Genomic DNA, 12826 nt, shown 5'->3' on the forward strand with positions numbered 1-12826 from the left:
AAGTCCTCCTCCTCTTTTTGCGGATACAGACTAACACGGATGCTACTCTGAAACAAAAAATTAAGCGCACAGATGCTCAAATTCATATCATGTAACTCAGTTCAGACTTGCTGAATAGAACCAAGTTGTATGAAGTAAAAGCCAAAGCAGAGAAAGTAACTACAAGCATTTCCGAGTGACCAATATCCTTCCTAGGTTTACAACACATACAGGTTAGGTCACTTACCTGTCAAACACAAAACGCATCAGCTGCAAGTTGAGTGTACATGGAAGACTAAGCAGCCTGATCTTCCTTGTTGCATTTTGTTTACTCTGACAAGTTTCACAAAAGTAACGATTGTCCCCTTCTAACTTTTCTTCCTGACCAAGAAAAAAAGGAAGGTCATCAGTACATGTTACAGAGTGCAACATTAATTCTATGTTCAGCAGAGTTATTTGCTGCGGCCCACCAAGCTCCCCCTGGCGCTCCCCGCCGCCCCCCGAGGTGCCCCCCCGGCCCCCGAGTTATTTCCTGTGGCAGCCAAACTCCCCTCACCCACCATCCCCGTCCCCCCCCAGTGCACCACTTCCCCGCTCCTCTGCCTACCTCCAGCGCTTCCCACAGCCAAAGCAGCTGTTTGGCAGTGCTTAGGGTTTTCCAGGAGGGAGAGGAGAGGAGCGGGGAGCTGCCCACTCAGGGGAGGAGACGGAGAAGACGCTGGGATTTGGGGAAGGGGTTGGAATAGGGGCAGGGAGGGGGTGGGGACTCATTGAAGGGGTGGAGTGGAGGCGGGGCCGGGGGCAGCAGGGTGGGAGGTGTCAGTGATGCGGCCCTCGGGCCAATGTACTAGTCCTCATGTGGCCCTCCTGGTGATGTGAGTTTGAGATCCCTGCTCTAGCCTGAGATTCAAAACTATATATAGATACCAAGTTAAAATGTGAGAGTTCTAACTATATCATTCAAGCTGTATTCCAAAATACTGTGGAGTGATAGTACAAGACAGCATAGAAGATACTGAAAGCTCTGGATTCACCACCCAGTAAAGTTATCATAGTTATTAATAGGCAGTCAGTCTGAGGAAACCACCTGAGTTCAGTCTGGAAGACATAAACCCCAGTTGCAATATCAGGCAGATTATCAAAATTGCCCTCCACAGTACAGAGAGATGTGCAAACTTGGCTTCTACCAGAGAGATGGTGGAAAATTCTAATTTAATGAGGTCACATAGGTAGTGTGGCATGGCTGTATGGCCAGAATGAATAGAAAGCCATATCTGAGCAATGAACATGCAATGAGACCCATGTAGATGGATCCCTTCCCCCATGCTGAGCCAAATTAACTCCAATGTGGATCAGCAAGGGCCAAATGTAAGCAAGAAGGCTTGCCTTTTAATTGTAAGGCAAACCTTCAAGCCCAAGTTCATTGTTGCAAGGCGGAGATACGGTAGTCTTGGGGTGTGGTAGCCTCCTAATGCATCTCTTAGATTTGCAGACATGTAGTTGTTTGCTTTTTATTGTAGAAGACCTTTCACAAGCAAAGCAACATGTTGGTCAAGCAAGTCACCCTGCTTCACCAAACTATTGGACTAATTACAGAGCAAAAGACTAAACTTATAATTAACTTTGCCCTTAATATTTTTAATGACTTTCGTAACTCAAGCCTTAAACACCCTGAACCTGAGTTCTAATCAAATTTTAAATACGCATTAAAAGCAGACGTAGGTGCTGAGGCTGCTTGTCCAGAGCTACCTGCCAATATTTTAGTTTTTAAAAAGCTCTGCAGTTGACAAGCCAGGTAAGCAAGGGAAATGACCATACACACAGAGTGCTATGAACGAAAAAGCAAACAAACTGAGAAATACTTTCTAATCTTTCAGTTCTAGTAATTTTAGATGGAATATTTTCAGAAAGATATCTCTCTTTAATTGCCATTATTTTACCATTAACACACTCCTTGTTCTCTGACTTCATTAAAAGTTTCATCTGAATTAGGAGTACAGGACTGGGCCCACATTTAGGATAGAAAACCCAAATTGTTACTCGTCACCCCGCTGAGTAGATTCAAAGCTCTGACCACTAACTGTGATACCATGTTGAAAATTAAAGCACTTCTTGAACAAAAAGGGAAAAACTTAAACACCCTCTCAACAGGCAAGGAGACTAATGCTTTGTGGGTGCTACAGAAACAGTAGGATTCCATAGGAATTGGTACCTTAAGAAATTCTGTGATACAGTCTGTCAACTGCTTGTGCCCTTGGATATTTAACTCCAGTTCATAAAATTTCGATATGAGTTTGGACTCCCTGCCACACTGGTTACAGCTAGAATTAAAAATAAATTTAAATAGATCAGTACATGTCTTAAAGTGTCAGTCATTTAACCACCAGAAAACTTTACTGCTGAAGTTCTTCCTCTGATTGTTAAACCAGGAGAGAATGGATTAAATTATCTCCAACACTCTGTTTCCAAGATTGCACGGGTCACAGAAGAGGACGTCATACAGAGAGAAGAGAGCATCCAGCAGGAAGTAAAGAAATGCCCATTTACAACTGATCTTTATGCTATGTTTCAAACATAATTTACAATTCCACTACTGGGAAACAAAACAAGCATTGGGGCACCATAATACCACATGTTCTAGATATGGGGAATTAATCCACATAATTAAATAATTCAGATGGCTATTTATTTGTGAGTTACTTTCCTTTACTAAAGGATGAATTACAGAAAAATAGATAAACTGTAGAATGTTAAAAATTATGCAAACAGTCTTATTTTTAAGAAACTCAAGATTTTAACACACACTGAAAACATTTTTTAGTTTAAAAATAATTTAACAAAAGTCACCTTCCCTTCTGCTAAAGATTAAAAAAGAATGACTCCTTCCCACTCATACCCTCCTCTCCCCCACCAAAAAAAAGTCTTCAATATTTGTAGGAAGGTGACCAGAAGAATAGGCAAACACACTGAGCAAGAAAGCACCACTAGAGAATTAAAGCAACTACTTACACAGTGACATATGCATACTCTCCGCAAAACTGCTTTTGAACAATGTTCCGTACATCTGGATTTTTTTGTTTAGACAAAGTATCCTCTAGCAGTGACATGAATAGCTTTGAAAATTCCTGGGCATCCTAGAACAAAACAGCAATACTTGGTAATATACTGCAACTCAAAAGTGGAGTCAGAACCTACCTCTCTAATTTACTGAATTATGTCCGTGATGGAGACCCACATACCAAATTACATGGAAGTGTACTAAGGAGCATGATGAATAGAAAAATACAAGTTAAGAGGGCTAAGAAAAAATTGAACTTGAGTAAAGGAAACGTAAGACACCTAGCATGAGAATACCAGCATGAATGAAATGGTACAGTGCTGGTAGCTAAGAAGTGTTTGATTTCTGGACTGCAATGTGCGACTGAACAACAGGAGTGGCTCATTTATGATATAAATCCCATTATTCTCACTTTCTAACTCCACATTGTGAGCCAATTTTTTCCCCACAAGAATACTGAAACAAATATTTGACTGACAGGCTTTTTCAGAGCACTGCTTATGTTGTAAAAACAGCACACAGTAGTTTAAAGTGTATTAATCTTCCTTTGTTAGGGAATGGAGTATCCTTTGCTAAAGACATGGAACAGCTTCTGTGTGAGGAGAGATTAAAAAGACAGACTTTTCAGCTAAGAAAAGAGACGAGTAAGAGGGGATATGATGGAGGTCTATCGAGTCTTGACTGGCGTGGAGAAAATAAATAAGAAGTCAAGTATCAGAGGGGTAGCTGTGTTAGTCTGTATCCACAAAAACAACGAGGAGTCTGGTGGCACCTTAAGGACTAACAAATTTATTTGGGCATAAGCTTTCGTGGGTAAAAAACCCACTTCTTCAGATGCACGGAGTGAAAATTACAGATGCAGACGTTATTATAGTGACACATGAAGAGAAGGAAGTTACCTTACAAGTGGAGGACCAGTGATGACAGGGCCAATTCAATCGGGTTGGATGTGGTCCACTCCCAATCCCTGATGGGAAGGTGTCAATACCAAGAGAGGGAAAGTTGCTTTTGTAGTGAGCCAGCCACTCCCAGTCCCTATTCAAGCCCAAATTAAGGGTGTTAAATTTGCAGATGAATTGTAGCTCTGCAGTTTCTCTTTGAAGTCTGTTTCTGAAGTATGGCTACTTTTAATTCTGTTGTAGAATGTCCAGGGAGACTGAAGTGTTCTCCGACTGGCTTTTGTATGTTACCATTCCTGATGTCCGATTTGTGTCCATTTATTCTTTTACTTAGGGACCGTCTGATTTGACGAATGTACATGGCAGAGGGGCATTGCTGACACATGATGGCGTATATCACATTAGTAGACGTGCAGGTGAATGAACCCCTGATGGTGTGACTTATGTGGTTGGGTCCTCTGATGGTGTCGCTAGAGTAGATATGGGGACAGAGTAGGCAACAAGGTTTCCTACAGGGATTGCTTCCTGGGTTAGTGTTTCTGTGGTGTGGTGTGTAGTTGCTGGTGAGTATTTGCTTCGGGTTGGGGGGCTGTCTGTAAGCGAGCACTGGCCTGCCTCCCAAGGTCTGTGAGAGTGTGGGATTGTTTTCCAGGATAGGTTGTAGGTCATTGATGATCAGGTTTTAGCTGGGGGCTATATGTTAGGGCCAGTGCTGTTCTGTTATTTTTCTGTTCTGTTATTGACCTGTCCTGTAGTAGGTGATTTCTGGGTACCTGTCTTGCTCTGTCAGTCTGTTTCCTCACTTCCCTATGGTGGTATTGTAGTTGTAAAAGTGCTTGATAAAGATCTTGTAGGTGTTTGTCTCTGTCTGAGGGATTGGAGCAAATTCGGTTGTATCTTAGCGCTTGTCTGTAGACAATGGATCGTGTGATGTGTCCTAGATGGAAGCTGGAGGTATTCAGGTAAGTTTAGCAGTCAATAGGTTTCCAGTAAGGATGGTGTTTATGTGACCATCGCTTATTTGCACTATAGCGTCCAGGAAGTGGATCTCTTGTGTGGACTGGTCCAGGTTGCTGTTGATGTTGGGGTGGAAATTGTTGAAATCCAGGTGGAATTTTTCAAGGGCCTCCTTCCTGTGGGTCCAGATGATGAAGATGTCATCAATGCAGCGCAACTAGAGGAGGGGCACTAGGGGACGAGAGCTGGGGAAGCGTTGTTCTAAGTCAGCCACAAGAATGTTGGCATACTGTGGGGCTATATGGGTACGCATAGCAGTGCCGCTGAGTTCAAGGTACAAATTGTCCCCAAATCTGAAATGGTTGTGGGTGAGGACAAAGTCAAAAAGCTCAGCCATCATGTGTGCTGTGGCCTCAACAGGGATACCGTTCCTGACAGCTTGTAGCCCATCCTTGTGTGGAATATTGGTGTAAAGAGCTTCTACATACATGGTGGCCAGGATGGTGTTTTCAGGAAGATCACCAACACATTGTAGTTGCCTCAGGAAGTTGGTGGTGTCTTGAAGATAGCTAGGAATGCTGGTAGCATAGGGTCTGAGCAGAGAGTCTAAATAGCCAGAAAATCCTGCTGTAAGAGTGCTGATGCCTGAGATGATGGGGCGTCCAGGATTTCCAGGTTTATGGATCTTGGGTAGTAGATAGAATACCCCTGGTCGGGGCTCTGGGGGTGTGTCCGTGTAGACTTGTTCCCGTGCCGTAGCAGGGAGTTTCATGAGCAGATGGTGTAGTTTCTTTTGGTAACCCTCAGTGCGGTCACAGGATAGCGGCGTGTAGAATGTGGTGTTGGAGCCTGGCAGCCTCCTGTTCATAATCCGACCTGTTCATTATGACTACAACACCTCCTTTGTCAGTCCCTTTGATTATAATGTCAGAGTTGTTTTTGAGGCTGTGGATTATATTGTGTTCTGTACGGCTGAGGTTATTGGGCAAGTGATGCTGTTTATTTACAATTTCAACCTGTGTACATCTGCGGATGCACTCTTTGTAGAAGTCCACAGTCTGTTGTTTTGATCATCAGGACGGGCCCACGCAGAATTCTTCTTGTTTTAGTGTTGGTAGGAGGGTCCCTGTGGGTCAGTGCGCTGTTCAGTGGTGTACTGAAAATATTCCTTGAGTCAGAGACGTCAAAAGTAGGCTTCCAGATCATCGCAGAACTGTATCATGTTCATGGGGGTGGTGGGGCAGAAAGAGAGTCCCCGAGATAGGACAGTCTCTTCTGCCAGGCTAAATGTGTGGTTGGACAGATTAACAATATTGTTGGGTGGGTTAAGGGTACCACTGTTGTAGCTCCCTGTGGCATGTAGGAGTTTAGATAGTTTACTGTCCTTTTTCCTCTGTAGAGAAGTGAAGTCTGCATTGTAAATGGCTTGTCTCATTTTTGTAAAGTCCACCCACATGGCAGTTTATGTGGAAGGTTGGTTTTGAATGAGAGTCTCCAGTTTTGCGAGCTCATTCTTGATCTTCTCCTGTCTGCTGTACAGGATGCTGATCAGGGGGTTCCTCAGTTTCTCTGAGAACGTGTGGCACAATCTCTCTCCACAGTCAGTGAAGTATGTCAATTGCAATGGATTTTTTTTTTTTTTACCTTCAGTCCATCTGGAATGATGTCCATCTGTTTGCACTTGGAGAGGAAGGTGAGGTCTGTCTGAATCTCAGAGTTTTTTGATGAGGTTGATGGATTTCCACTTCATATAATCATTATAATCCAACTGCAACTAAATCATCCCAGCCAGGGCTTTGTCAAACCAAGCCTTAAAAACCTTGAAGGATGGAGATTCCATCACCTCCCTAGGGAACCCATCCCAGTGCTTCACCACCCTCCTCGTGAAATATCCAACCTAGACCTCCCACACTGCAACCTGAGACCATTACTCCTTGTTCTGTTATCTGCCACCACCAGAACAGCTGAGCTCCATCCTCTCTGGAACCCCCCTTCGGTAGTTGAAAGCTGCTATCAAATCCCCCCTCACGCTTCTCTTCTGCAGACTAAATAAGCCCTCAGCCTCTCCTCATAAGTCATATGCCCCAATCGCCTGATCATTTTCGTTGCCCTCCGCTGGACTCTCTCCAATTTGTCCACATCCCTTCTGTAGTGGGGGGGACCAAACTGGATGCAATACTCCAGGTGTGGCCTCACCAGTGCCGAATAGAAGGAAGTAATCACTTCCCTTGATCTCCTGGCAATGCTCCTACTAATACAGCTCAGTATGCTGTTAGCCTTCTTGGCAACAAGGGAACACTTTTGACTCATATCCAGCTTCTCATCCACTGTAACCCCTAGGTCCTTTTCTGCAGAACTGCCGCTTAGCCAGTCAGTCCCCAGCCTGTAGCAGGGCATGGGATTCTTCCGTCCTAAGTGCAGGACTCTGCACTTGTCCTTGTTGAACCGCATCAGAATATCTTTTGGCCCAATCCTCTAATTTGTCTAGGTCCCTCTGTATCCAATCCCTACCCTCCAGCATATCTACCTCTCCCCCCAGTTTAGAGTCAAACGCGAACTTGCTGAGGATGCAATCCATCCCATTATCCAGATCATTAATGAAGATTTTGAACAAAACCGGCCCCAGGACAGACTCCTGGAGCACTCCACTTGATACCTGCTGCCTACTAGACATTGAGCTATTGATCACTACCCATTGAGCCTGAGAATCTAGCCAGCTTTCTATTCACCTTACAGTCCATTCATCCAAGCCATACTTCTTTAACTTGCTGGCAAGAATACTGTGGGAAACCGTATCAAAAGCTTTGCTGAAGTCAAGGTAAGTCCACCACTTTCCCCATATCCAAAGAGCCAGTTATCTCATCATAGAAGGCAATCAGGTTGGTTAGGCTGACTTGCCCTTGGTGAATCCATGCTGACTGTTCCTGATCACCTTCCTCTCCAAGTGCTTCAAAATGGATTTCTCGATGACCTGCTCCATGATTTTTCCAGGGACTGAGGTGAGGCTGTAGTTCCCCGGATTCTCCTTCTTCCCCTTTATGAAGATGGGCACTATATTTGCCTTTTTCCAATCATCTGGGACCCCCAAGATCGCCACGAGTTTTCAAAGATAATGGCCAATGGCTCTGCAATCATATCAGCCAACTCCCTCAGCATCCTCAGATGCATTAGATGATCTCTAGGAAAAAACAATCACCCAAGTGTGGCTCCAGGGTTTCTCATACCTCTTTGAGACCCACCATGACACTGCTTTGCAGTGTCTCAGCACACAAATACAAGTTACTTCTGTTTACATGATAGTTCTAGTCAAGCAACAGAAAAGTAAAAGCACAAGCAAGCAAGACAGTATGATTTTAATCAGTTTTTTCATTTTAAATCTAAGGCCGGCTCCTCAAGGTGTAAATCAGCACAGCTACAATGAAATCTACCAAACAATGCCAATTTACACCTACTGACAATCCAGTCAATAGGCTTTTATGCTCTGTTACAGGATAAACGTTCCACCATGCCCAATTTGTTCAAAAGGAAAGTTCATCAAATATAAAAACCTCAAGACTACCTGTTGTTGTCCTGTATCCAAACCTAGTGCTTTAACAAACCCGGAGGGATCAATATATCGTCTATTACTGTTCTGTAACAAAGCAAACAAATACTGAAGATGTTCACAAATTGTCTGGGGTTCATAATCTATTGGAAAAAAAAATGCCCAAGTTAGTGATCAGCAAGTTACAGTTTTTCTCAAAACAATACAAGAGAAAATTAAAGTCGTTCCAAGTAGAATAATTTACTTTTTGTTAGTCAATGGAAGAAACTTTTTTAAATACACATCTTGATGGCCAAAACAAGCTGTTCTTGTTTACAGCTCACATTATAAATCGTCATGAGCTCTAAAGTGGTTAAAATTAAGAATCAGAAAAATCAGTTCTAAAGAAGACAGATTTTCCCATTTTAGACTGCACTGCCTTTCCCACAGCCAACGTTCAGTAGGGGGAGAAGGCCCTAAGGCTATTAGTTAATATTAAATTCTGTTATGTTGTACACTTGAGGTTTTCCACAATATTTTGTTGCTTTCAAAATACCCTATCTTCCGAGTATCTCCTCCAACAAATGAAGTGATGGGCTAAAAGTAACACCTTGCCAAAAATGTATTTTATCTGATGTGAAATACCAGCTGCAAGAGTACTTTTAAGCAGCATGGTAAAACAGATATTACAATGCAGTATTCCATGGTGTAAAACAGAAAGCAGCATACCGTTAAGCCACATTAACTGCAAAGCACACCTATAGCACGCCAAACAAAGAACATGGGCCACTGGTCTAATCTAGTGTGAACAATCTATCTAGTACATAATTCTAGCACCAACAGTGGCCAATGCCAGATTTTTCTACATAATTTCCTTATGTGGGACTGAAGTTCTCGCATGAAATATGCCTATGGGTGGAATCTTCTTCCTATTCCCAGTCATCTAGCGGTAAAATAATGTCCTGAAACATGAGAATTAATATTTCTTCTAATTTTTCCCTCTCTAGTCACTTAATATGGTTTACCATGTTTCACTTTATAAAGCAGAAAATGACTTCACACCATCAGGTTCACAAAATTTCAGAGTAGCTCATTCGAATACATTAAACTTCTCTCTTTGCTCAGATAATTAAAGCAACTTTTGCTTATAACAAGACACAGGCTTAAGAGATGCTGTGACCTTCCACTAACCTCTGTCTTTAGGGATGCCTTCACCAGTTACATATTCACTGCAGGTGCTTGGACACAAGTAAAGCGCTTGCCGAAGTTCTAAGTTAAGAAACCACATCTGCAAGAAAGTGTTCACGTAGCATGTGGCTCCAAGGTTCGTTAGGCCTACAAAGGCGTTCTAACAGAAAACATGATATGAATTAATTCCTATTTAAAAGGAGCAGACTGATAAAACTGAGTGTCAGTTAGGCTCTTTCTACACTACTGCTTTTAGCTGAGTTTGTAACTAGCTATTGGTGCTGAGACTCTACAGATTTCTGGAGTTTTCCTTCAAACTTCTTAGTCTCCAACAGCACGTGTCCAATCAACATGGTGTCATTAAATAGACAATTGTTCATCTGTAATTCTGCTTATCTGCAGATATCATCTGACTCTAATTATACTAACACACTTCCCTGTCCTGTTTCTTAACTCTGGAGGGAAGCACATAACATTTTGAACTTCTAATTCTCTTCTGGCGATTTCTTTGGATGCCTCTTATTGTTAGAATGCAGAGAATTCATTGCATTCTGCTCATCAAGGAAATGAAATTGAATGCACTGAGGCATTCAGAGCTGGTCTCAGATGGGGAATGAACAACTAGTGCCTCAAATCTTTGAATGCTAAGGGAATTCCAGACCCATACTCGGGAGCTAAAACCCAGTAATGGGAATCCAGTCAATATGGTATTCTTTGAAGAAGAGGGTTCTTCTATATAGGCCCTTAACCTACAAACACGTAAGCAGATATATAAACTTTCCTCACATAAGTAGAAAGCATTTGCAAAACTAGAGCTACAGTCTGAATGACAAAAGAAGAGTTTCTTTTACCTTTTTCCTCCGTTCAGAGTTTGGGTCATCAATGTTGTGAAAGCTATTTTCATCAATTTCTCCTAACCAAACATGTTCACCAATCCCAACCAAACAGTTTGGGTTTCCTCTGCAGTTTCTTCTACAAAAACAGTTATGAAAACACTAAATTATAGACAATACGCTTGCCATTTGTAATTAGTGCATAAACAGGCAGCGGACAAGGTGAACCAAATTATTTTTATTTGCAAAACAAAGGGCAACAGCAAACAGAATAAAGAGCACTCAGAAGTAACTTGAGAAGTTTTCTTTAGTAATAGTAGGTGTTCTTTAATTTATGACCAACAGGTTCTGGTTTTTACGGAACAGGCTTGGAGGTACTGGTTAGTGTTAATCTCAGTACAACTCTCCCGAACAAAATCCTCGTTTTAGTTGTTGAAATGAGCAGAAATACCACTTTCTCCACAAAGGGCATTTTCATTTGGCTTTACAAAGGCAATTTACAGCTCACAGCGATGCTGCCTGATTGCTCTGGACAGTGCTCCTATACCTCGGCCAGCTACGTACAACTTCAGCTCGCTCGTAGCAGGGTGACAAGCCGAGACGGTGGAAAGGGCTTGATGCCGTCACTTGTTCAGCAGGCACCGAGAGCCCATTGGGGGCAGGCGGGTATTTTCACATGCTGAGTAGACTGGGTGCGTTAGTGGCGTATGTCTGCCTCAAAGCATTTACTGCTGGGGACCGTGAGTTTTCCCAGAAGTGTCTGTAGACAAAAGCCCTCCCCAGCGGAGGGGGAAGCAGCCGTTCCGGTAAATCCGTCGGAAGTCGGAACAGGCTGGTTCGCACCAGGCCCACGGCCCGGCGTCCGGCAAGACGCTGCAAGGCACCGGAACGGTGCCCGGGCTTCGCTGCTCTCTGCGGCCGCTACAGCCCGAGGGGCGAGCGGGCGGCAGAGCGCTTGGGCGGCGTGTAGCGCCCCGGGCTCGGCTGCGGGCTCGGCTCGGGCTCGGCCCGGGGCCGCCGGCGGGGGTCACGTGGGCGCCGCCGGGGACGGGCCAGCCCCGCGCCGAGCCCGCCATCGCAGCCGGGCCGCCCGGAGCCGGGAGAGCGCGGCCCAGGCGGGCGGGCGGGGCCGGGGCCGGGGCCGGGGCGGGCCGGGCCGGGCCGGGCGGGGCGGGGCCGGGCCGGGCCTGCCCCGGGCGGGGGGGCGGTACCTGCACACGCCGCGCTGGCAGGGCTCCAGCCCGACGCGATAGGCCGCCTCGATGTGCTCCTGCGTCACCTCCTCGGGCGGCACGGTCTCGGTCCAGCGCCAGGCCGCCTTCTCCAGCTGCAGCCGCGGGGCCATCGCGCTGCGCGCCGGGCGCCGCCTGCGGAGCGAGGGAGCGGCTCGGACGCGGCCGGGCCCCCCGCGACACGGACGTTGAGCGCGCGCCCGGCGCCTCTGCCGCGCGGGCCCGCCGGGGGCCCCCCTCGCGCCGCGCGCGCGCCCGCTGCTCCGCCTGGTACCTGGCCGCCCGCTGGCTGCGGCCCGTCGCGCGCCGGTGCGCGGCCCCGCTCAGCCCGGCCGGGCGGCTCCTTGGCTGCGCGCCTGGCTCCTGGCTCTCGGGCCCAGGTGGGGGCTGCGCCGACGCGGTGACGACATGGAGCGACCGCACGTGAACGGGTGACGTCGACACCCCGCGCGAGCAGCGTCCGCGGCGTGAGGGGCGTGGCCGGCGGAGGGGCGGGCTCCCGCCGACGGGCCTCGAGCCGGGCGAGCCGGCCGCGGGGGAGGCGCTGTGAGGAGAAAGGCGGGCTCCCGGGCCGCCCGGCCTCCGCGGGGAGTGACGGTTCTGTCGCCCAGCCAGAGCTGGCAGCTCCCGGGCGCGGGCAAGGCGGAGAGGCCTGGTCCTGCGGGGGGGCGGCGGGTTCTGGGGGGGGCCGCCGGGCCGCTGCTCTGGGGGGGGCGGCGGGTTCTGGGGGGGGGGGGCGCTGGGCCGCTGCTCTGGGGGGGGCGGCGGGTCCCGGCGGGGGCGGCGGGCCGCTGCTCTGGGGGGGGCGGCGGGTTCTGGGGGGGGGGGGCGCTGGGCCGCTGCTCTGGGGGGGGCGGCGGGTCCCGGCGGGGGGGGCTGTGGCCGCCGGGCCGCTGCTCTGGGGTCCTGAGCTCCAGGGTGAGAAAAGTGAGGGGCTGGTTCCATGGGCTGCCGCCCCCGCGAATGGCTTGCAGCAGACGCAGACCCCTCTGTATAGGGAAGGCGCTCAGGGGTACGTGGCTTATGTGAAACACTTCTCTCTGCTGCCCTCTTAGGCCTCTGGCAAGATCAAGTCCCGGCTCCAGTGTGAGGGTGCACCCCATAAGGCTTTATGGAAATATGCTTAGGCATGTAACTATGACATAACCGGCATATGC

The 12826-nt window shown here is 47.2% G+C and overlaps 1 protein-coding gene across 5 annotated transcripts in view; it reads right to left on the reverse strand.

Moving 5' to 3' along the window:
• The window catches only part of USP48 (ubiquitin specific peptidase 48), a 59534-nt gene extending 47469 nt beyond the window's left edge, over positions 1-12065 (reverse strand). For 3 of the 5 annotated variants that reach the window (XM_073316671.1, XM_073316673.1, XM_073316670.1), the window contains exons 1-7: positions 11649-12062; positions 10456-10576; positions 9608-9764; positions 8453-8580; positions 2989-3113; positions 2192-2300; positions 227-360 (exon numbers count right to left, since the gene is read on the reverse strand). In XM_073316671.1, coding sequence (XP_073172772.1) covers positions 227-360; positions 2192-2300; positions 2989-3113; positions 8453-8580; positions 9608-9764; positions 10456-10576; positions 11649-11782 — 908 coding nt within the window. In that variant the 5' untranslated portion in view covers positions 11783-12062. Of the gene's footprint in view, positions 1-226; positions 361-2191; positions 2301-2988; positions 3114-3936; positions 8431-8452; positions 8581-9607; positions 9765-10455; positions 10577-11648 lie in introns of those variants that run through there. The other 2 variants (XM_073316672.1, XM_073316674.1) reach the window with 2 other exon arrangements.
• Positions 12066-12826: the final 761 nt, after the last annotated feature.

Source organism: Lepidochelys kempii, chromosome 18, assembly GCF_965140265.1.
Source record: "Lepidochelys kempii isolate rLepKem1 chromosome 18, rLepKem1.hap2, whole genome shotgun sequence".
In the NCBI taxonomy this organism is placed as follows: domain Eukaryota; kingdom Metazoa; phylum Chordata; order Testudines; family Cheloniidae; genus Lepidochelys; species Lepidochelys kempii.